This window comes from Nomascus leucogenys, chromosome 14, assembly GCF_006542625.1.
Source record: "Nomascus leucogenys isolate Asia chromosome 14, Asia_NLE_v1, whole genome shotgun sequence".
In the NCBI taxonomy this organism is placed as follows: Eukaryota; Metazoa; Chordata; class Mammalia; order Primates; family Hylobatidae; genus Nomascus; species Nomascus leucogenys.
This window is the reverse complement of record NC_044394.1, coordinates 28,523,239-28,547,490: the sequence shown is the minus strand read 5'-3', so window position 1 is coordinate 28,547,490 and position 24,252 is coordinate 28,523,239. Positions and strand designations below refer to the sequence as shown.

The 24,252-nt window shown below is 36.4% G+C and overlaps 1 protein-coding gene across 4 annotated transcripts in view; it reads left to right on the top strand.

Moving 5' to 3' along the window:
* VPS54 (VPS54 subunit of GARP complex) overlaps nucleotides 1-24,252 on the top strand; it is a 131,140-nt gene that overhangs the window by 67,412 nt on the left and 39,476 nt on the right. For all 4 annotated transcript variants that reach the window (XR_004033388.1, XM_003262449.4, XM_003262450.4 and 1 more), the window contains 5 exons: nucleotides 3,751-3,877; nucleotides 5,420-5,527; nucleotides 8,271-8,326; nucleotides 10,348-10,444; nucleotides 19,223-19,563. Coding sequence is in view for 3 of the 4 variants with exons in the window: in XM_003262449.4 (XP_003262497.1) it covers nucleotides 3,751-3,877; nucleotides 5,420-5,527; nucleotides 8,271-8,326; nucleotides 10,348-10,444; nucleotides 19,223-19,563 (729 nt within the window). In the remaining variant the exon portion in view is untranslated. The remainder of the gene's footprint in view (nucleotides 1-3,750; nucleotides 3,878-5,419; nucleotides 5,528-8,270; nucleotides 8,327-10,347; nucleotides 10,445-19,222; nucleotides 19,564-24,252) is intronic.

Genomic DNA, 24,252 nt, shown 5'->3' with positions numbered 1-24,252 from the left:
GAGCCACCGCGCCCGGCCCTTAACTAATTTTTTTAAAAATTGTGTTATATCTCATCTTTCTTAGTAAATATAGTTGCCAATATTAAGGATTTGTTTTTCAAGTAAATATAGTGTAGATATATTTTAAATGTTTTTTAAATTTTAATGTAATATAAAATTTAAATGTTTTAAAACTGTCCCTCAAAATAGAGCTTAAAACATTTTTTTCCCCTGAGATATAAACATATTTTCCATTGGGCTCTTTCATTTAAGTTTTGAAATTCTTTGGACCAACTAGGTTATCTAGGCTTCTTTAGCTCATTGCTTTTACACAGCTATTTGAAAGTATGGCAGAAATCCCTTTGTATATGAAAGTACTTCATCCTTACATTTTTCAGTCTTGTGTTTCAATTACTTTCAGTTTAATGACCTAAAGGATGTTGCACAGTAACTCAAACTGATTATAAGAAAGATTGAATTGAGTCCCTCTGTACATATAGTCCTTCAGATATTTGTGTTTGCACCCAGAACAGGGCCTAGCACAGGGTAGGCACAAATGTTTGTTGAATAAATGAATGACTAGGGAGCTACCACCATTGATATTCAGTAAATGCTTAATAAGGAAAGGACTTAGAATGTCAATATTTTGTCTGTGGAAAATAATCATAAATATACCCAGTAACCAGGTTTTCTAGAACACATTTATTGGGAGACTAAAGGTACACCTTTGACCTTGAACAACATGGGTTTGGACTTGTGGGTCCATTTATACACAGATTTTTTTTCAGTAAATATATTGGAAAAGTTTTTGGAGATTTGTGAAAGTTTGAAAAAACTTACCACGTAGCCTAGAAATATATATGCCATGAATGCATAAAATATGTGTAGGTACTAGTCTATTTTATCATTTACTACCATAAAATATACACAGCACAAGGCCGGGCGCTGTGGCTCACGCCTGTAGTCCCAGCACTTTGGGAGGCCGAGGCGGGCAGATCACGAGGTCAGGAGATCGAGACCATCCTGGCTAACACGGTGAAACCCCGTCTCCACTAAAAAATACAAAAAATTAGCCGGGCGAGGTGGCGGGCGCCTGTAGTCCCAGCTACGTGGGAGGCTGAGGCAGGAGAATGGCATGAACCCCGGGGGGCGGAGCCTGCAGTGAGCCGAGATCGCGCCACTGCACTCCAGCCTGGGTGAAAGAGCGAGACTCCATCTCCAAAAAAAAAAACAACCAAAAAACACAGCACTATTTAAAAAGTTAAAATTTATCAAAACTTGCACACAGACTGTACATGGCCCCACTCATGCAGTATTAAATCATAACTGCAAAAAACTAACTGTGGTATATATTGTACCACTGTAATAATTTCATAACCACCACCTTGTTGCTGCTGTAGTGAGCCAAAGTGATGCTAGTCATCTATGTTTGAGCAGTTCCTCTCTCCAGTAAATTGAGTATCACAGTAAAAGGTGATCTCTAACAGTTTTTGCATGGTTTTTATTGTTTTTAATACATACTATACACCTTAAATAACACCATGGGACCCATACTAAGTTCACTGGTGATGCTGGAAGTACTCCCAAGAAGCAGAGAGAAGTCATGACATTTACAGTAAAAAGTTTAATTCCTTGATGTGTATAGTAGATTGAGGTCTACAGTTGTGGTTGCCCACGATTGTAAAAAAACAACAACAACGACAACAACAATAAAAAAGGAAATTTGTGAAGTCCTCACTCCAGCTACAGCAGCATTTACTAAAACCTTTTCTTTCTGCAAGTACCTTTTTATCCATTATTGAAAATGCAGATTTCATGTAGGTGCAGGCTTACTATGAGAAAGGCATACCTATAGACTCTAAGTAATTATTTGAGAAAAAGCTAAGATATCAAGTGATAATTTAAAGCAAAAGGAAAATGAACATCTAAAGCTAGAGAGCTTAATGCCAGCAAAGGATGGTTTGATAATTTTAGAGGTTTGGCTTAAAAAAATGTCATGATAATAGGAGAAGCAGCTTCTGCTGACAAAGAGGCAGCAAATGAGTTCCTGGATGCCATTTAGAAAATAATGGAGGACAAAGAATATCTACCTGAAAGGTTTTAATGCAGACAAAAGTGCCCTACTCTGGGGGAAAAAAAAAGCCACAAAGAACATTTATTAGCAAGGAAGAGAAGTGAGCCACCAGGATTTAAGACAGGAAGGGATAGGCTATCTCTTACTGTTTTGTGCAAATGACGTCAGGTTTGTGATCAGGACTGCCCTTATCTATAAAGCTGCTAACCCACAAGCTTCAAAGGGAAAAGATAAATAACAGCTGCCAGTCTTCTGCTTATACAACAAAAGACCTGCATGAGAATGCTTTTTCTGGATTGGTGCCATTGATGCTTTGTCTCTGAAGTCAGGAAGTACCTTGCCAGTAAGAGACTGCCTTTTAAAGTTCTTTTCGTGTTGAACAATGCCCCCGTCCACCCAGAACCCCATGAATTCAGCACCAGAGGCATTAAAATGGTCTCCTTGCCCCAAACACAACATCTCTAATCTAGCTTCTAGATCAGAGAGTCATAAGTACCTTTACAGCTCATTACACACACTACTCTATGGAAAGGATTATCAGTGCTGTGGAAGAGAACCCCGATAGAACATCACGAAAGTCTGGAAGGATTACACCGTTGAAGATGCCGTCATTGTTATAGAAAAAGTTGGGAAGACCATAAAGCCCGAAACAATACATTCCTGTTAGAGAAAACTGAGTGCAGATGCTGTGAGACAATCAAGGAAATCATGAAAGAGATTGTGGATGTGACAAAAAAGGGTGAGGAATGAAGGATTTCAAGATAAGAATCTTGGAGAAATTTAACAGCTAATAGATACCACACCAGAGGAATTAACAGAAGATGACTTGACGGAGATGAGTGTTCTCAAACCAATGCCAGACAATGAGGAAAAAGAGATAGAAGCAGCAGTGCCAGAAAACAAGATGACATTAGACAATCTGGCAGCAGAGTTCCCATTATTCAAGACTGCCTTTGACTTCTTTTATGACATGGACTCTTCTATGATATGGGCACTGAAACTAAAGCAAATGGTGGGAGAAGGATTGGTACCATATAGAAACAAACATTTTTAGAGCAATGAAACAGTAAAGTCAGAAATTACAATGCATTTCGGTAAAGTTATACTGAGTGTGCTTGCCTCTTCTGCCTCCACTTCCACCTCCTCTGTCACCCTTAAGATAGCAAGACCAACCCGTCCTCTCCCTCCTCCTCCTCAGCCTACTCAATGTGAAGATGACCTTTATGATGATCTGATTCCAGCTAATCAATAGTAAATGTATTTTCTTTTCCTTAGGATTTTCTTAGTACCATATTTTCTCTAGCTTTATTGTAAGAATATAGTATATGGTACACATAATATAGAAAAAAAGTGTTAATTGACTTTATATTATTGGTAAGCCTTCTGGTCAACATAAGCTATTAGTAGTTAAATTTTTGGGGAGTCAAAAGTTATACACAGATTTTTGATTGCACTGGTGTTTGGTGCCTCTAACCACCATGTTGTTCAAGGGTCAACTGTAAAGAGAAAAATGGAATTTAGAAGATGAAACGTTTGCAGTTGTTTTGGTAAGTTAAAGGACTTCATTTTTTGAAAACATTGCATTATTGCACAGGTACTGTCAACTGGAGAAGTTTTACCTACTAGTTCCCTTGATTGTGGAGCGAATTTGTAGTTTTTAGTGAATATAAATATAACATTTTTCTCTTCCTTTTTAGGCATTTGGGATCACAGCTTTGTGAATTAGAAAAACTGATAGATAAAATGATGATCGCAGAGTTTTCTACTTATTCTCACAGTGACTTAAATAGACCACTGGAAGATGACTGTCAAGTTTTAGAAGAGGTATGTGTTTTAACTGTGGAATGAAGTTGATGCCATTGCTTAACAGTCTTGGCTTAGAACACATTTTTCTCAGATTATAGGAAGCAAAATTATCTTAAATTTCAAGGGCTGTCAGACCTATGAAGTACTTCACTAGCTATGTGACTTTAGCAAGCACCGTAATTGTTCACTATCCTATGGAATTAGAGAATAAAATAATTGTATAGCTTAATTAGAAATTAGAGTTAAAATGAGCTTACAGACCAAGTTAAAAATACAGATATAGGATGAATTAACTTATATTCTGTGTTTATGTGTGCGAGTGCTGGAGCTTGTCTTTTATAAAAAGTGATCATATTTGGGCGCATTGGCTCATGCCTGTAATCCCAGCAGTTTGAGAGGCTGAGGTGGGAAGATTGCTTGAGCCCAGGAGTTTGAGACCAGCCTTGGCAACATAGGGAAACTCCGTCTCTACAAAAAATAAAAAAATTAGCTGAGTGTAGTGGTTCATGCAGACCTGTAGTCCCAGCTACTTGGGTGGCTAAGGTGAGAGGATCACTTGAGTCCAGGAGTTTGAGGCTGTAGTGAGCCATGATTGTGACATAGCAAGACCCTGTCTCAAAAAAAAAACAAAAACAAAATTGATCGTTATCATATGGTAATTACCCATCATTCAGATTTACTGAGTACCTATTATGAACATGTTTTTTATATATGTATATACAAATACATAATATCCAGGCTTCACTTAGCTGGTAAATTCTCAGTGTTAATCACTGACAACAACTAGTAAAAAATCCCAGAAACCCTGATAACCGCCTAAGTAAAGAAACTTTTGTAGATGTTAGCAGTTGACTTCCCACTGAGAGTCTAGGTCATTATTTCAGTCTGCTAGACTATGCATTACAAAGCACAGGGGTGAGGCGCAGTGGGTCAGGCCTGTAATCCAAGCACTTTAGGAGGCTGAAGCTAGAGGATCGTTTGAGCCCAGGAATTTGAGACCAGCCTGGGCAACACAGTGAGTCTACAAAACAAATTTAAAAATTAGCCAGGTGTGGTGGTGCATGCCTCTAGTCCCAGCTACTTGGGAGGCTGAGGTGGGAGGATCACTTGAGCCTGGGAGATCAAGGCTGCAGTGAACTGTAATCACCTCACTACACTCCAGCCTTGGCAACAGAGTAGAACCCTGTCTCAAAACAAACAAGCAAAAACCAAAAAAAACCTACAGGGCCCATGGAGTATTTATGGGTCGTCAGGGTGTGAGAAGGATATTTTTTACTTGTTGAAACTAGAACAAAAAATACCCTTGTATTGTTTTGCCCGAAAACCAGCTTCACTGGTTCACTGTGGTGGGGTAGGATTTATCTGTTTTAGAACACTGACTCCAAAAATCTCATGGTAAGATTGCTGTGGGAGGGGTTTTTCAGGCTGCTAGAAAATACTTTGTGCAGGATAGAGATCTGAGGATTAAACAGAACTCTTGATGCTGAATATTTCTACCTCTAAGTAAAATTACTTCATATTTAAAATGTCAAGTTACATACTTTTATTTTATTTTAACAGGAAAGACTAGTATCTCTTGTATTTGGACTTTTAAAACAAAGAAAGCTTAATTTTTTAGAAATCTATGGTGAAAAAATGATTATTACAGCAAAGAATATCATTAAACAGGTAATTGTACATTTTTATTTGATATATTTTGGTCTGGAACCTTTGTGAAGTTTATTTTTATGTTATCCTAGTAATAATATATATAGTGTAATAGTAATATAGCTCATTTATCTAAAAACTGAAAATTTAGAAAAATTAAAACATAGCCCTACCAGCCAAAAGATTACTGCTATAGGAATATTTCTATTTGTAGACTTTTTTTCTTATGTAGACTGATTTTCTTATGTTGTCATTATGTGTATATGATTTTATACATATATTTCAGTTACAATCATAAGCATTTTCTCATATTATTATAAAAGCTTTCAGAAACATCATTTTTAATGACTGTGTAAAGTCCCATTAACATTATGTTAAATCTACTTAACTTTTCCTCTGTGTTGAATATTTAGGTTGTTTTTAATTTAATACAATAAATAGCACTGTGACAGACATCTGTGGTATAAAGTTATTTTGTTTTTCATACTTAAGAATGTTTGTTCTTAGACTGATTCCCAGAAGTAGAAGTATTGGTTAGAGGGTAAAGAGTATTTTTAAGTTATTTGATGTATAGAATTTAATTCCTATTTAAAAAGATTTGCCAATTTATACTCCCACCAGCAGTAGACAAATGTTCATTTCCTTTTTATCCTAATCTCTAAGAAATTATAAACTAGAATCCATGTGTTCTTCAGTATTCCCTGATCTTTGTTTTGACTTTTTTTAGTCAGATAACTCTTATCCACTGAACTTCAGTTTTTTAATATATGAAAAAGATAATATAATTTTAAAGGTATTTATTAGGCTTAATTGATTATCATTAGGTTGAATGTACATGTATCAGTTTTTAAAGTTTAAGTTTAAAAGTTAAGCAAAAAAAATTATAATCATCCCCTCTTTCAAGCACTGATTAAAACACTGTATTTTTAAATTGGTACAACCACTTTGAAAAATTGTTGCCAATATATAGTAATGCCAAATTTGCATACATGTTGTGACCCAGCATTTCTATTCCTAGGTATGCACCCAACAGAAATATGTATATAAGTTCACCAAAACACAGCAGGAGAATGTTCCTGGCAGTACTATTGGTAATTTTAAAAACTGGAAACAGCCCAAATTCCATCACCAGTAGAAAGGATAAACAGAATTTTGATGTATTTATACAGTGGAATACTATACATTAATGAGAATGAATAGATTACACAGAATAACAAATGAATATTATAGACATAATGTGGAGCCAAAGAAACCAGACACAGAAAAGTATACATTGTATGATTCCACTTATGTAAAACTCAAATGCAGGCAAAATTATTCTATGGTTTAAAAATCAGGACAATAGTATATTTTGGGAGGAAGTAGTAACTGGTAGGGGAATAGGAGAGGAGCTCTGGGTATTAGCAAGTTTGTTTCATGAGCTGAGTTCTGATTACACAGATGTACTCCATTTGTACAAAAGTATTGAGCTGTAAACATAATTTGTACAATTTTCTGTATATATATTTTAAGCAATTTCTAAAAACTGGTATGTTTCAATTCCCAGACTTCAAATCTAAGCATTTATTTTTTAATTTTAAACTGTTGCATGTATCACAAGGAAATGTAACTTCTAATATTAATTTCTTTTGGGATTTTAATATGGGGCTTACACCTTGTTCCTAAGTATTATAGTTCTGCTTTTCTGGTGTAGGATTTTGAACAGTTTTGAATATTAGGTTATTTTAATTAGTACAATTCAAACATATTCTGAAATGATTATTTAATTGGCTAATTGTAATCAGCTTTTCAAACACTGAGAGATACATAAGAGATAAAAATCTGGTAAAATAATTATTGTAGTCAGTAAGAGCCTTTAAAATTTTTTTTTATCTTAAGTGCAGGGGTTCATGTGCAGGTTTGTTACATAAGTAAACATGTGACATGGGTTTTTTTGGTATAGATTATATCATCACCCAGGTATTAAGCCTAGTACCCATTAGTTATTTTTCTGGTCCTTTCTCTCCTCCTTCCCTCCACCCTCCACTCTCCAATAGTCTCCACTGTGTGTTGTTCCCCCCTCTATGTGTCTGTGTGTTCTCATCATTTAGCTCCTACTTATAAGTGAGAACATGCAGTATTTGGTTTTCAGTTTCTGTGTTAGTTTGCTAAGGATAATGACCTCCAGCTCCATCCATGTTCCTGCAAAGGACATGACCTCATTGTTTTTTTATGGCTGCATAGTATTCCATGGTGTACATTTACCACATTTTCTTTATCCAGTCTATCATTGATGGGGATTTAGGTTGATTCCATGTATTTGCTATTGTGAATAGTGCTACAGTGAACATACGTGTGCATGTGTCTTTAATAATAGAACAATTTATATTCCTTTGGGTATGTAACTAGTAATGGGATTGCTGGATTGAATGGTATTTCTCTCTTTAGGTCTTTGAGGAATGGCTACACTGTCTTCCAAAATGATTGAACTAATTTACACTCCCATCAGCAGTGTATAAGTGTTCCCTTTTCTTTACAACCTTGCCAGCACCTGTTACTTTTGACTTTTTAGTAATCGCCATTCTTACTTGTGTGAGATGTATCTCATTGTGGTTTTGATTTGCATTTCTCTAATGATCAGTTATGTTGGCCACATATATGTCCTCTTTTGAAAAGTGTCTGTTCATATAGTAAGGGCTTTTTTAATGTACAAATGGAACATGGAATACTTAGGATTTGAAAGACAATTAATCAAATTGTTTTTGTTTTTTCTTAAATTTTGCAGTGTGTGATTAATAAAGTTTCACAAACAGAAGAAATAGACACAGATGTTGTTGTGAAGTAAGTATAAATATATAGGTTGGTGGTTATCAGTCAAAGATGATAGATGCAAATTAGAATAATTTGAAGTAGATTTCATTAAGGAATTATTTACTAAGGTGTGAGCAGGGTGTAGGAAAATCATAAGTGACAGTGCGGAACGAAGACAGTGCTTAACAGAATTGAGGAGAAAGGTAGTTGAAAAAAAGCTGTGACCTTGAGTAGAGGGAAGCAGTCACCCTGAGGCAACCCTTGAAAGAGGCCGGAGAAGTAGGTACCTTTACTAGAGAGCTAGAGGAGTAGGTACCTTTACTCCTTCCAGTCTTTGTAAGGGCTCCTCATTGGCCAGGCCCACATATTAGTTTCCCAGAGCAGAGAGCAGGATGGAGAGGGACAGAACATAGATATGGAGAGGTGAAATTGAAGATAATTCATTACAGGGGCATAGCAAGTATTATGTTTAAATTTTTAGCTATATAATTAAAATTCAACTTTTAATTGGCTTTGAGAAGTTTGAGTTTATGATTTTGAATTGCCCATGTTTGTATTTTTTTTTTTGTTTTCACCCTAGAAATTCCTGTTCTTGGCCAGGCGCATTGACTCACACCTGTAATCCCAGCACTTTGGGAGGCCGAGGTGGGAGAATCGCTTGAGCCCAAGAGTTTGAGACCACCCTGGGCAATAAAGTGAGACCCCTATCTCTACCAAAAATAAACATTAAAAAAATAAGTTGGGCATGGTGGCACATGCCTGTAGTCCTAGCTACTCAGGAGGCTAAGGTAGGAGGATGGTTTGAGCCTGGGAGGTCCAGGCTTCAGTGAGCCGTGATTGTGCCACTGCATTCCAGCCTGCAAAACAAAGTAAGATCCTGTCTCAAACAAAAAAGAAAGAAAAAAAGAAATATTCCTATTCTATTATTTTAAGAAGAATAGTGATAATATTTTATGACTGAATTTCTTGTTCATATGGATATTTAAATGCTTTTAACTGGCTTAGATATGAATAGCAATATGTACAACTGTGAAACTTTCTTGGGCCAAACTCACAGAGTGGAGTATTAATTTCCACACTATTACCTAGGGAAAACTCAATTTCAGAATTAGTTGAAGCCAACTATAATAATCAGAGAATTGTTAGTGGTTGGAAAACATAAGTCATTGGGACACTATTAGAAGCTCCATGGACGTGGAGAGTCAGTTTTTCTTTTTCCCTAGGGAATTTTCTCCATATAAGTAGAGAACTTCCTGTATATCAAGTGTTGTAGTATCTTTTTAGAATAAACTCTTAGCTGAAGCTGCATTTATTAAAAATTTGGAGTAATAAGTCATTTTGGTACTATAAAATATCTTTGGGGGATGAATTATATTTTATATTACTTTTTTTCACCTTGAAGTTAATGATTTGTGTCAACTATCAAAATAATATTGGCTGCTGCTTACATGGTACTTTTAAAAATGTGTCATGCATTGTTCTAAGTTTTATTAACTCATATAATATTTACAACAACCATCTAAGGTAGGTTCTGTCAGTTTCCTCATGTTAGATGAGAAAATTGGAGCATGGAGGGGTTAAGTCACTTGCCAGAGCCACATAGCTAGCAATTCCAATAAGCTGCTGCTATTTTAAACCAAGGCATTGTGTTGTGGTTCCAGTGCTCTTAACTACCATGCCATATTACTTCTCATATGGTATTTTTGAAGTTGTAGTTAGAAAAGCAGATTATTAAATTTTGGGGAGAGATGTATGTTTCCATTTTTATTCCAGAGTATATCTTCACACTTATTTCTCTATGGTTTATTCATTCAGTGATCATAAAGCTTGTTCATATGAAATTGATATATGATATAGTTAACTTACCAGTCTTAAAAATATTTAAATAAGCCATAACTCTTTGGTAATTTACCTCTTCAACATTTTAGTTAGGTATCTAGATAAAATTGCATTTTATCACTAGATAGTATTTACTCTCATTTCTTCCAGTTTGTAGATGTTATATTGGCCCAGAGACAATCATTATTTTTGTTTGAATTATTTTTTTCTAGGCTTGCAGATCAGATGAGAATGTTGAATTTTCCCCAGTGGTTTGATCTGCTCAAGGATATTTTCTCTAAGTTTACAATTTTCCTACAGAGAGTGAAGGTAAGCTTATAAATTAGTTTGTCCAGAATATCCCTAAAATTAAGTCAGCTTTCTAGATACACAATATGTAAATAAAGACTCAAACTAGAATAAAACACAGTTTGTTTTTGTAATTTTTCTAAAGAGGCTTGGTTTTAAATAAAAATTTAGGTACCTCAGAGTTTGACAATTTTAAGAATTTAATAAGTTATAATTTTATAACTTAAAAAGAAATATGCTTACTTGACATTAAATATTATACAGCAATATTTCCTCTGGTGATTTTTTGTTCTCCTAGGTTGTCTAGAGGTACAATATTGTTAAACACCCCAAAACCACCCCAAACTACTAATTTTTCTATAAAGTCAATGTTGATATAATGGTGTTTTAAAATACACTGTTTATATTCAAATTACCTTGCTAATTTACTTTTTTTTTTTTTTTTTTTTTTTTTGAGATGGAGTCTTGCTGTTACCCAGGCTGGAGTGCAGTGGCACAATCTTGGCTCACCACAACTTCTGCCTCCCGGGTTCAAGTGATTCTTCTACCTCAGCCTCCCGAGTAGCTAGGATTATAGGCGTGTGCCACCACACCTGGCTAATTTTTGTATTTTTAGTAGAGATGGGATTTCACCATGTTGGCCAGGCTGGTCTCGAACTCCTGACCTCAAGTGATCTGCCCGCCTCTGCCTCCCAAAGTGCTGAGATTATAGGTGTGAGCCACTGCGCCTGGCTGCTAATATTCTTTATTTACATTTTTATTTCACTTTTTGGCACGAATCCAATTAAGCATCATGTGTTATATTTAATTATTTTGTCTCTTTAGTCAAGCCACTTAATTTTAAACCACTTAGTATAACAAAAAGAACAGCTCACGTATCATTTTACGGAAGATGTCAGACTCTAATACATACTGGTTTGAATCACCAACATGTCATAGTTTTGGTTTAAGAAGAATACAGGCTGGGCACGGTGGATTACACCTGTAATCCTATCACTGTGGGAGGCCAAGGCAAGAGGATCACTTGAGCTCAGGAGTTTGAGACCAGCTTGGGCAACATAATGAGACCTCATCTCTACAAAAAAAATTTTTTAAATTAGCCAAGCATAGTGATGCACACCTGTAGTCCCAGCTACTTGGGTGGCCAAGGTGGGATGATCACCTAACCCCAGCGGGTCAAGGCTGCAGTGAGGCATGATTGTGCCACTGTACTCCAGCCTGGCCAACAGAGCAAGACTTTGTCTCAAAAAATGAAAAAAATAAAAAAAGAATACAATCATTAGGAATTACCATGTGTAACAGTTAAAAGGGACCATTTGTGAAATTAGATATTCTTTGAGTTGTCAAGTGTTAGCATTGTGTTTTATGTACTAGTTAACATCCCCAGCATCTCCTGAGTACCATGTTAAATAGTGCAGGGGACTTTGGTACTTGTGTATGACATGAATTTCCCTTTATTCACATTGGAGCAATGCTAAGTCACATGTGTAAGCTCTCCAATCAGGTTCACAAAAGTTTTATAGAGTGGGATTCACTGTGCTTAATTTAGACTGCTTCTAAAATGTTGACCCTACCTATTGATAGTGACAGACACAAACTTGTATCTATAGGTGTTCAATAACTAAACCATGTTTTCACTTCTTATATTCTGACCATGATCTCATCATCACACACTTCAATTATTGCACGTCTAGATATATAGAACTCTTACATTGCATATTGTAGAATTGGCCAACTTTTTGCCAGTAATTTTTTAAAGTACAGTAAGTCCTCAATGTTATGGATAGGTCTTGGAAACTATGACTTTAAGTGAAACAACTTATACCAAAGCTATTTTTTTCACTCATCATTATAGTGAAACATTTCCTTCAATGTTTTTTTCAATAACATTGAAGGAAACAGTGTTATTAAAAAACCTGCTGTACATGGTTTCACTTAAAGTTACAGTCTCCCAGAACCTATCATCCAGATTAAGTGAGGATTTACTGTAGTTATTCCACTTTAAGGCTCTATGTAAGTTAAACTAAGTAGAGTTATTATTTTATGTATGTGCTATATGAAAAGTGATTTATTATAATTGTAATTTCTCATTTTCACATTTGGACCACTTAAACTAGTACTTATGTACAACATCTTTGCAGATGACATGAAATATGGTACTTTTTTCTGTGAAAAAAGTTTGTGATTCTATCAAGTATTATTTCACTGAAAAATAATGTTAATTACAAGCTGTTTATTTTTATTGAAGAATTTAAAAATAACTAAAAATTGGAAAGAACTCAGATGTCTAACAATAGAGAAATGGTAAAATAAATTATGCTTGACACATTCATTACCATGGAATATTATGTACAGCCAAGGATTTTTAATGGTAGGAGAAAATACATGCATTATGATATTCAGTTAAAAATGCAAGATATAGGGCCAGGCACCATGGCTCATGCCTGTAATTCCAGCACTTTGGGAGGCCGAGGCGGGCAGATCACAAGGTCAAGAGATCGACACCATCCTGGCCAATATGGTGAAACCCTGTCTCTACTAAATACAAAAATTAGTTGAGTGTGGTGGTGCATGTTTGTCCCAGCTACTTGGGAGGCTGAGGCAGGAGAATCACTTGAACCCGGGAGGTGGAGGTTGCAGTGATCCAAGATCGTGCCGCTGTACTCCAGCCTGGCGACGGAGCAAGACTCCGTCTCAAAAAAAAAAAAAAAAAAAAAAAAGGCAAGATATAGATGTACTTATATAGTGTGATCTCAGCTATGTCAAAAAAATTTTTTAACCTTTTTATCTTCCTAGAACAAGGAGAAACTTTGGTTTTTTTTTGGTGGTTTTCTTTAGCTGGTCAGATTAGATGTCATTTAAATTTTTTGTTCTTTTCTATTTTCCCTGAATTTTCTACAAAGAGAAGTATTACTTTTATAATCAGAAAAACTTGTTTTGTTTTTTAATCGAATTTACCACATTACAGGAATAGACTATTTGATTTTCTTGTTTGATTACCAGGGTTAATAATTTACTTTCCTACATTGTTGCATTTATTTCTCAAAGATATATATATTGAGATATATCCAATCCTATATGTCACTTTAGTATTACACTTTTTTTTTTTTTGAGATAGAGTTTCACTCTGTCGCCAGGCTGGAGTGCAGTGGCACAATCTCAGCTCACTTCAGTCTCCGCCTCCCAGGATCAAGTGATTATCTTGCCTCAGGCTCCTGAGTAGCTGGGATTACAGGCGCAGGCCACCATGTCCAGCTAATTTTTGTGTTTTTAGTACAGATGGGGTTTCACCATGTTGGTCAGGATGATCTCAATCTCCTGACCTCGTGATCTACCCGCCTTGGCCTCCAAAAGTGCAGGGATATAGCATTATACTTTTTAAAAGAAATTAAAGGGTAAATTTTCAGCCAGAATATTTCAATAGTATTTTTATTTTGAATGGATAAATAATAAACTATTGGGATTTATAAATTTCATATTTGAGTAATTGTTAACAACTTGAGGATCTGTTGCTGTTATTTGTATTTTTTTACTGTGTATTTTTTCTTTCTTTTTGGTCATGGTAAAAATAAACATAAAACATCATCTTAACTGTTTTTAAGTGCACAATTCAGTGGCATTAAGTTCATTTGCACTATTATGCTACTGTTAACATCCATCCACAGAACTCTCTTTATCTTGCAAAGCTGAAACTCTGTACCTATTACATAATAACTCTGGGCCTGGCGTGGTGGCTCACGCCTGTAATCCCAGCACTTTGGGAGGCTGAGGTGGGTGGATCACCTGAGGTCAGGAATTTGAGACCAGTTGGGCCAAAATAGTGAAACCCCGTCTCTACTAATAATACAAAAATCAGCTGGGCATGGTGTCTCATGCCTGTAATCCTAGCTATTCCGGAGGCTGAGGCAGGAGAATCGCTTGAACCCAGGAGGTGGAGGTTGCAGTGAGCCAAGATCACGCCACTGCACTCCAGCTTGGGCGACAAGAGCGAAACTTTGTCTCAAAATAATAATAATAACTCTGGCCAAGGTGGGGCTGAAAGTCCCAACCCTCTAATCCTGCCTTAGTCTTTCAGGTGACCAGCCTTCATCCTGTGGCTATGTAGGGGCCCTCGGCTATTTGTCATCTCTTTAGCATATGAAGACATTTTTACCACTCTGGAGATTCCAAGGCTGTATGCCAGGGAATGGGGACAAAGACCAAATATAGGGCTGACATAGTAGCTCATGCCTATAATCCCAACACCTTGAGAGACTGAGGCAGGAGGATCACTTGAGACCAGAGTTTGAGACCAGTCTGGGCAACCTAGGAAGATCCTGTCTGCACACACACACACAGCCATGCACACACAAGTCCTGGGCAAACCTAGCAAGATCCTGTCTAGACACACACACACACATACACACACACCACACACCACACACACACACACACACACACACACACACACACCCACAGTTTCCACTTTCCCCCATCCCCTGGCAACCACCATTCTACTTTCTGTCTCTATGAGTTTCACTCATAGAGCACTCATGCTGTGCACTGATTATTAGGTATTTCATATAAGTGGAATCATACAATATTTATCCTTTTGTGACTGGCTTATTTAATGTAGCTTATTGTCCTCAAGGTGCCATCTGTGTTGTAGCATGTTAGAATTTCCTTCCTTTTTAAGGCTGAGTAGTATGAATAATATTCCATTATATGTGTATATACTACATTTTGCTTATCCATTCATTTGTCAATGGACATTTGTGTTGCCTTCACCTTTTGGCTGTTGAGAATAATACTGCCATGAACATGCATATGCAAATATCTCTCTGAGGTCCCCTTTTAGTTCTTATTTTTGTCAACCCCAGAATTGGAATTTCTGGATCATACAGTAATTCTATTTGTAATTTTCTGAGGAACCTTCACACTGTTCTCCATAGCAGCTGTACCATTTTACATTTCCACCAATAGTGCAGGGTTTCAGTTTTTCTGCATCCTTGCCAAAATTTGTTATTTTCTGGATTTTGTGAGACTAGCCATCCTAATGGGTATGAGGTGGTATTTCCCTGTAGGTTTAATTTACATTTTTCTAATGATGAGTGATGTTGAGCATCTTTTTTATGTGCTTATTGGGCACTTTTCTGTCTTTTTTGGAAAATATTTTATTTGCCTATTATTTAATGGGGTGGTTTGGTTTTTTTGTTGTTGAGTTGTAGAAGTTCTTTACATATTCTGGATATTAACCTTTTATCATATACATGATTTGCAAATATTTTCTCCCATTCTGTAGGTTGCCTTTTTACTCTGTTAATGGTGTCTTTTGATGCATAGAAGTTTTTCTATTTTGATGTAGTCCAATTTGTCTATTTTTTTGTTGTCGCCTGTGTTTTTCATTTCATATCCAAGAAATCAGTGCCAAATCCAGTGTCATGAAGCTTTTTCCCTGTATTTTCTTCTAAGAGTTTTATATTTTTAGAGCTTATATTTAGGCCTTTAATTGATTTTAGTTAGTTTTTATAGGTGGTATAAGATAGAGGTATACTTTCATTCTTTAGCATGTGGATATTCAGTTTTCCCAGTATCATTTGTTGAAAAGACTGACCTTTCTGCATTGAATGGTCCTGCCACCCTTGTCAAAAAACATTTTACTATATATGTGAGAGTTCATTTGTGGGCTCTCTGTGTTCTATATGTCACTCTTTATGCCAATACCACGCTGTTATGATTGCCGTAGTCTTGTAAGTTTTGAAATCAGGATTATAAGACTTCCATACTTCGGCTGGGCGCGGTGGCTCACGCTTGTAATCCCAGCACTTTGGGAGGCCGAGGCGGGCGGATCACGAGGTCAGGAGATCAAGACCACGGTGAAACCCCGTCTCTACTAAAAATACAAAAAATTGGCCGGGCGTGGTGGTGGGCGCCTGTAGTCCCAGCTACTCGGAGAGGCTGAGGCAGGAGAATGGCGTGAACCCGGGAGGCGGAGCTTGCAGTGAGCCGAGATTGCGCCACTGCACTCCAGCCTGGGCGACAGAGCGAGACTCCGTCTCAAAAAAAAAAAAAAAAAAAAAAAAAAAAAAAAAAAGACTTCCCTACTTCGTTCTTTACTATTGTATTTTGACTTTTTATTAAATTCTTGTTTATTGTTTGCACCCTATAGATTAGGCTAATTTTTATAGGTAAGAAAGATAACAGCCTTTAAATGCAGCTTACCTTCTTTTCAAGGAATTCTTAGCTTTTAAATTTCATTTTGTTGTATGGATAAATAATCCTAGTCTGTCATTTCAGAATGACAATATCAGTTGTCATTATGGTTATCAATATGGCTACCAGATATTTCATTAACTCCATTCTCAAGATTGGAAAATTATATTTGGCTTAGCTGTCCTGGTGTTTTTGAAACATGAACTTGTCTATAGACTGTGTTAATAGTTCAGAAAGTAAACCAGGTATCTACTGTTGAAACTATTATGTATTTTAAAATCTTATTTTTTGGATACCAGTCTTCTGGCATTCTTAAGAATGGCTTTGGACTTGGAAAAAATAATCAGCAAATCTTTAAAAGTGTAGATACGGTGAAAACAGCAAAGAAGAATCCCTAGGAGAATACCTGATATACTTTATGTGGAAAATTTTAATAACTGTATAAGCGAAGATGTTATTAAAAGGAATGAAGTATTCAAATCAAAGTAGTTTAAACAATACAAGGAATGTATTGGCTTTGAGAATTAAAAAAAAGTCCAAGACTAGGATGGGCTTCATGCATGGTTTTGTCTTGGTTCTCGAGCTTAGTTTCTCTGTTTCCAATTCAGCTTTGCCTTTCTCTTTCCTCTTGGCTTCATCAGTTCTAGGTCTGCCACATTTGCCACAATTCTATACCACCTAGAAGTTTTCTATTTTTTACTTAGAGTTTTTCTTCTTCAGTCACCAAATGAAATTCCTTTATTGATTAAGCCAAATATAGAATTTTTCACCTGGAGTTTTTCTTCTTCAGTCATCAAATGAAAGTCCTTGGCTTTAATTGATGGAACCAGTTTAGGTCACCTGTCCAGTCACTGTGATCAGGAAAATGCTGTGCACTAATTATTAGTTTAAGTCTGGATTTTCTTCTCATCTCTAAGCTAAACATTAGGCAAGGAGGTTGGGAGTACACTGAGTGGGCTATTTAGAACTGATACGTGAAGCTGGAAAGTAGGCTTATTTCTACCCAAATTACATGGCTGTTGTACCATGGGAAAAGTGATGTAGAATAGATGTTGGATAGGTCTATCATGTCTTTTTATTTTAAAAAGTTAAGAAAGAAAATTAGCAAGACAGAAGAGGTAAGGAAAAAGACACAAAACAAGATGGGGGAACTAAGTATATCAAAGATTGGACAGCAGTGAGGATTAAAGCAGCAGTAGTGGAGCAGCAAGTTTGTGACAATACAGAAGAAGTTAGTGAGCAAAGAAGAAAGAAAAAAAATGCAGTATCCATAGTAGACACTTTGGTCCTAAAGCTCTTGAAGGCTCTATCTTCGGTATACTATATGGGCTATTGACGCATTTAAAATGCTTTCAGTTCCAAATAACAGGAAACACAACTCAGAGTGTCTCAAACAGTTAAGAGGATTTATTAGCTCACATAACTAAAACAATACACAGAGGTAGGTCAGCCTTTAGGTGCTTCATAAAGAGGTTGTTGATGTCATCAAGCCTTGGCTTTATTGCTTTGCAATTCTCCCTTCTATGTACTGTACTAATAATTAAGCTCAGATTGTGGCGGTTCCATGTACTAATTAGACTAGCTTAGATCCTTTTGTTGATTTTGGAGACCCGAAGTTAGAGTCTGCTTCACTAGAACCATGTAGATTCCAAAAAAACTAACCAAGCATTTTGAGAAAGGGAGAAACAGATTGTAAGACTGCAACTGTGAATGTTAAAATAGGCAAGCAGTCCTTTATTTCTTAATTGTCCATAAAGACATTAGTTTACATAAATTTACTCTTCATTTGCCTAGCTTTCAATATTTATTGAGCACCTCCTATTTGCCAGGCACTATTCTAGGCATTAGGATTATAGTGTCATGGAATGGAGCTAACATTCTAATAGAAGGAGACCTAGAATAAACGAAGATAATTGTACATAATGATAAATTTTTTTTTGTTTTGTTTTTTTTACAAAAACTGGATAGTAGGATAGAGTTGTTGGGTGGAGAGTCAGGGAAGGCCTCTTTGAGGAAGTGACCACTGGTGCCAGAACCTCAGTGATTAGAAGGAAATATGTGCAAAGATCAAGGTGAAAAGCATTCCAGATAGAGGAAACAGCAGAGGCACTGAGGTGGGAACAATCCTGGAATGAGGGAAGAGTAGAAAGAGAACTAGAATGTCTGGAGAGTAGTGAATAAGTGAGAGAAGATATGAGAAAAGGAGAAAGAGAGGTAAGGGCTAGGCATGGTAAGTAACAGATTCCTTTTCTTTTAGACAGGCATATCAGTGTATATGATTCTCTGACGGGCAAGTTATGTTTAGTGTAATAACCTTTTTAAGAGGTCAGAGAAATATGCAACATATTTTAGGGAGATTTCCATTTTAAAAATTAGTTAAAATGTAGGAAGTTTATTTCTAAGCTCTAGTGAACCCATTTCTCCTGGCCAGTTCTTTTTCACGTCACTTTTCCTATGTAATAAAAGATCGGTAGAAATTCTGATATACATGACTTTGACTCATTTATGATTATAGATGTCCAAAATTACATGCACAGAATTCTCTTTTGGGAACTTCAGGTAAGAGATATTTTACATCCCTTAAAAGTGTGTCCTATTTTCTTGTAGGCAACATTAAATATCATTCACAGTGTTGTTCTCTCAGTTCTTGACAAAAACCAAAGGACTAGAGAATTGGAAGAGATTTCACAACAGAAGAATGCTGCAAAAGATAATTCACTGGACACAGAGGTGGCTTATTTAATCCATGAAGGCATGTTTATAAGTGATGCATTCGGTGAGGGTGAGCTAACACCTATAGCAATTGACACTACCTCTCAAAGAAATGCATCTCCAAATAGTGAGCCCTGCAGCAGTGATTCTGTATCCGAGCCAGAATGTACTACTGATTCTTCATCCAGCAAAGAGCACACATCATCATCTGCTATTCCAGGAGGTGTGGATATTATGTGAGTATAGTGGCTACTGCCAAATTGACAAGATTTTGAGTCATCTTATTAATGGATTCAGTAAGATTGATTATTCAGTTTATTGAAAAACCATGTAAATTTTAGAATTTAACAAAAATAAATTTTATGAAACGTATCTCTATAAAAATGTATGAGAAGTAAGGAGGTGAGCATTGGAAGTAATTGAAAATTATAGAGTTTTAAGATTGGAAAAGAACTTTAAAGACCATTTTATTAAATGCCCGCATTTCAGTGATAAGGTAATTGATGCCCAGAGAGCTTAGATGACTTACTTACAGTGACTAGTAGCAGAACATATACTGGAACCCAGGTCAATTTTTGCTTTGGTCATTTTTCTTTCTTCTGTGTCACCTTTGTGATTTATATGTTGTGAAGATCTGTTTGATTTATAACTTTTGGTTTTTCAAAACATGAATTTCCAAATGGATCACATCTTTTCTTAAACCTTATTTTAAAAACTTCTTATTTTGAAATAATTTCAAATGTATAGAAAAGTTACCAGAATAGAATAAAAAACTCTCATATAACCTTCATCCAGATTCCCCAGGTGTTAATACTTTACCACATTGCACTCTGCCTCCCTCCCTCTTTTTCTCTGTCTCCTTTTATCTCTTATGTTAATATTTTTTTTCTGAATCCTTTGACAGTAGGTTACAGACATGATGCACTATTATCCCTGGGTACCTGGTGTATATTTCCTAAACACAAGAACACACCTATATAACCTTAGTATACTGATTAAATACAAGGAAGCATTGATACAGTAAATTATTAATATTACCATCTGATCCACAGATCCCATTTAAACAAAGTTTACCAATTGACCCAGTAATCTCTGTTATCAAAAAAATAGAACCAATAAAATATTTCTGGTCCAAGAATATAGTTTGGATTTAGTTATTGTTAAGAATAACAATATTTTTATTATCTTTATATAAATCAACTCAGTACTTTATTATTTCTTTTTCTGTTTTTTTTTTTTTTTATTATACTTTAAGTTCTGGGTTACAAGTGCAGAACATGCAGTTTTGTTACATAGGTATACACATGTGCCATGGTGGTTTGCTGCACCCATCAACCCGTCACCTACATTAGGTATTTCTCCTAATGTTATCCCTCCCTTAGCCCTCCACCCCTCACAGGCCCCGGTGTGTGATGTTCCCCTCCCTGTGTCCATGTGTTCTCATTGTTCAGCTCCCACTTATGAGTGAGAACATGCAGTGTTTGGTTTTCTGATCTTGTGATAGTTTGCTGAGAATGATGGTTCCCAGCTTCATCCATGTCCCTGCAAAGGACATGAACTCATCGTTTTTTATGGCTGCATAGTATTCCATGGTGTATATTTGCCACATTTTCTTAATCCAGTCTATCATTGATGGACTTTTGGGTTTGTTCCAAGTCTTTGCTATTGTGAATAGTGCCAAGTAAACATACGTGTGCATGTGTCTTCATCGTAGAATCATTTATAATCCTTTGGGTATATGCCCAGTAATGGGATGGCTGGGTCAAATGGTATTTCTAGTTCTAGATCCTTGAGGAATTGCCACACTGTCTTCCACAATGGTTGAACTAATTAACACTCCCACCAACAGTGTAAAAGCATTCCTGTTGCTCCGAATCCTCTCCAGCATCTGTTGTTTCCTGATTTTGTAATGATGGCCATTTTAACTGGAGTGAGATGGTATCTCACTGTGGTTTTGATTTGCATTTCTCTAATGACCAGTGATGATGAGCATTTTTTCATATGTCTGTTGGCCGCATAAATGTCTTCTTTTGAGAAGTGTCTGTTCATATCCTTTGCCCACTTTTTGATGGGGTTGTTTGCTTTTTTCTTGTAAATTTGTTTAAATTCTTTGTAGATTCTGGATATTAGCCCTTTGTCAGATGGGTAGATTGCAAAAATTTTCTCCCATTCTGTAGGTTGCCTGTTCACTCTGATGATAGTTTCTTTTGCTGTGCAGAAGCTCTTTAGTTTAATTAGATCCCATTTGTCAATTTTGGCTTTTGTTGCCATTGCTTTTGGTGTTTTAGATATGAAGTCTTTGCCCATGCGTATGTCCTGAATGGTATTGCCCAGGTTTTCTTCTAGGAGTTTTATGGTCCTAGGTCTTATGTTTAAATCTTTGATCCATCTTGAGTTGATTTTTGTATATGGTGTAAGGAAGGGGTCCAGTTTCAGTTTTCTGCATATGGCTAGCCAGTTTTCCCAACACCATTTATCAAATAGGGAATCTTTTCCCCATTGCTTGTATGTGTCAGGTTTGTCAAAGATCAGATGGTTGTAGATGTGTGGTATTATTTCTGAGGCCTCTGTTCTGTTCCATTGGTCTATATATCTCTTTTGGTCCCAGTATCATGTTGTTTTGATTATTGTAGCCTTGTAGTATCGTTTGAAGTCAGGTAGCGTGATGCCTCCAGCTTTGTTCTTCTTGCCCAGGATTGTCTTGGCTATGCGGGCTCTTTTTTGGTTCCATTAGTAGTTTTTTTCATTTCTGTGAAGAAAGTCACTGGTAGCTTGATGGGGATGGCATTGAATCTATAAATTACTTTGGGCAGTAAGGCCGTTTTCACAATATTGATTCTTCTTATCCATGAGCATGGAATGTTTTTCCATTTGTTTGTGTCCTCTCTTATTTCCTTGAGCAGTGGTTTGTAGTTCTCCTTGAAGAGGTCCTTCACATCCCTTGTAAGTTGGATTCCTAGGTATTTTATTCTCTTTGTAGCAATTGTGAATGGGAGTTTGCCCATGATTTGGCTCTCTGTTGGTCTGTTATTGGTGTATAGGAATGCTTGTGATTTTTGCACATTGATTTTGTATCCTGAGACTTTGCTGAAGTTGCTTATCAGCTTAAGGAGATTTTGGGCTGAGATGATGGGGTTTTCTAAATATACAGTCATGTCATCTACAAACGGAGACAATTTGACTTCCTCTTTTCCAAACTGAATACCCTTTATTTTTTTCTCTTGCCTGATTGCCCTGGCCAGAACTTCCAATACTACATTGAATAGGAGTGGTGAGAAAGGGCATCCTTGTGCCAGTTTTCAAAGGGAATGCTTCCAGTTTTTGCCTATTCAGTATTGGCTGTGGGTTTGTCATAAATAGCTCTTATTATTTTGAGATACGTTCCATCAATACCTAGTTTATTGAGAGTTTTTAGCATGAAAGGCTGTTGAATTTTTTCAAAGGTGTTTTCTGCATCTATTGAGATAATCATGTGGTTTTTGTCATTGGTTCTGCTTATGTGATGGATTACATTGATTGATTTATGAATGTCGAACCAGCCTTGCATCCCAGGGATGAAGCTGACTTGATCATGGTGGATAAGCTTTTTGATGTGCTGCTGGATTCAGTTTGCCAGTATTTTATTGAGGTTTTCTCATCGGTATTCATCGGGATATTGGCCTAAAATTCTCTGTTTTTATTGTGTCTCTTCCAGGCTTTGGTATCAGGATGATGCTGGCCTCATAAAATGAGTTAGGGTGGATTCCCTCGTTTTCTATTGATTGGAATAGTTTCAGAAGGAATGGTACTAGCTCTTCCTTGTACCTCTGGTAGAATTCAGCTGTGAATCTGTCTGGTCCTGAACTTTTTTTGGTTGGTAGGCTATTAATTATTGCCTCAATTTCAGAACCTGTTACTGGTCTATTCAGAGATTCAACTTCCTCCTGGTTTAGTCTTGGGAGGGTGCATGTGTCCAGGAATTTATTCATTTCTTCTAGATTTTCTAGTTTATTTGCGTAGAGGTGTTTATAGTATTCTCTGATGGTAGTTTGTATTTCTGTGGGGTCGGTTGTGATATCCCCATTATCATTTTTTATTGTGTCTATTTGATTCTTCTCTCTCTTCTTTATTCGTCTTGCTAGTGGTCTATCAATTTTGTTGATCTTTTCAAAAAACCAGCTCCTGGATTCATTGATTTTTTTTTTTTTTTGAGGGGTTTTTTAATGTCTCTGCCTCCTTCAGTTCTGCTCTGGTCTTAGTTATTTCTTGTCTTCTGCTAGCTTTTGAATTTGTTTGCTCTTGCTTCTCTAGTTCTTTTAATTGTGATGTTAGGTTGTTGATTTTAGATCTCTCCTGCTTTCTCTTGTGGGCATTTAGTGCTATAAATTTCCCTCTACACACTGCTTTAAATGTGTCCCAGAGATTCTGGTATGTTGTGTCTTTGTTCTCAGTGGTTTCAAAGAACATCTTTGTTTCTGCCTTCATTTTGTTATGTACCCAGTAGTCATTCAGGAGCAGGTTGTTCAGTTTCCATGTAGTTGAGTGGTTTTGACTGAGATTCTTAATCCTGAGTTCTAATTTGATTGCAATGTGGTCTGAGAGACAGTTTGTTGTGATTTCTGTTCTTTTACATTTGCTGAGGAGTGCTTTACTTCCAGTTATGTGGTCAATTTTAGAATAAGTGTAATGTGCTGAGAAGAATGTATATTCTGTTGATTCGGGGTGGAGAGTTCTGCAGATGTCTCTTAGGTCCGTTTGGTCCAGAGCTGAGTTCAATTCCTGGATATCCTTGTTAATTTTCTGTCGTGTTGATCTAATATTGACAGTGGGGTATTAACGTCTCCCATTATTATTGTGTGGGAGTCTAAGTCTCTTTGTAGGTGTCTAAGGACTTGCTTTATGAATCTGGGTGCTCCTGTATTGGGTGTATATATATTTAGGATAGT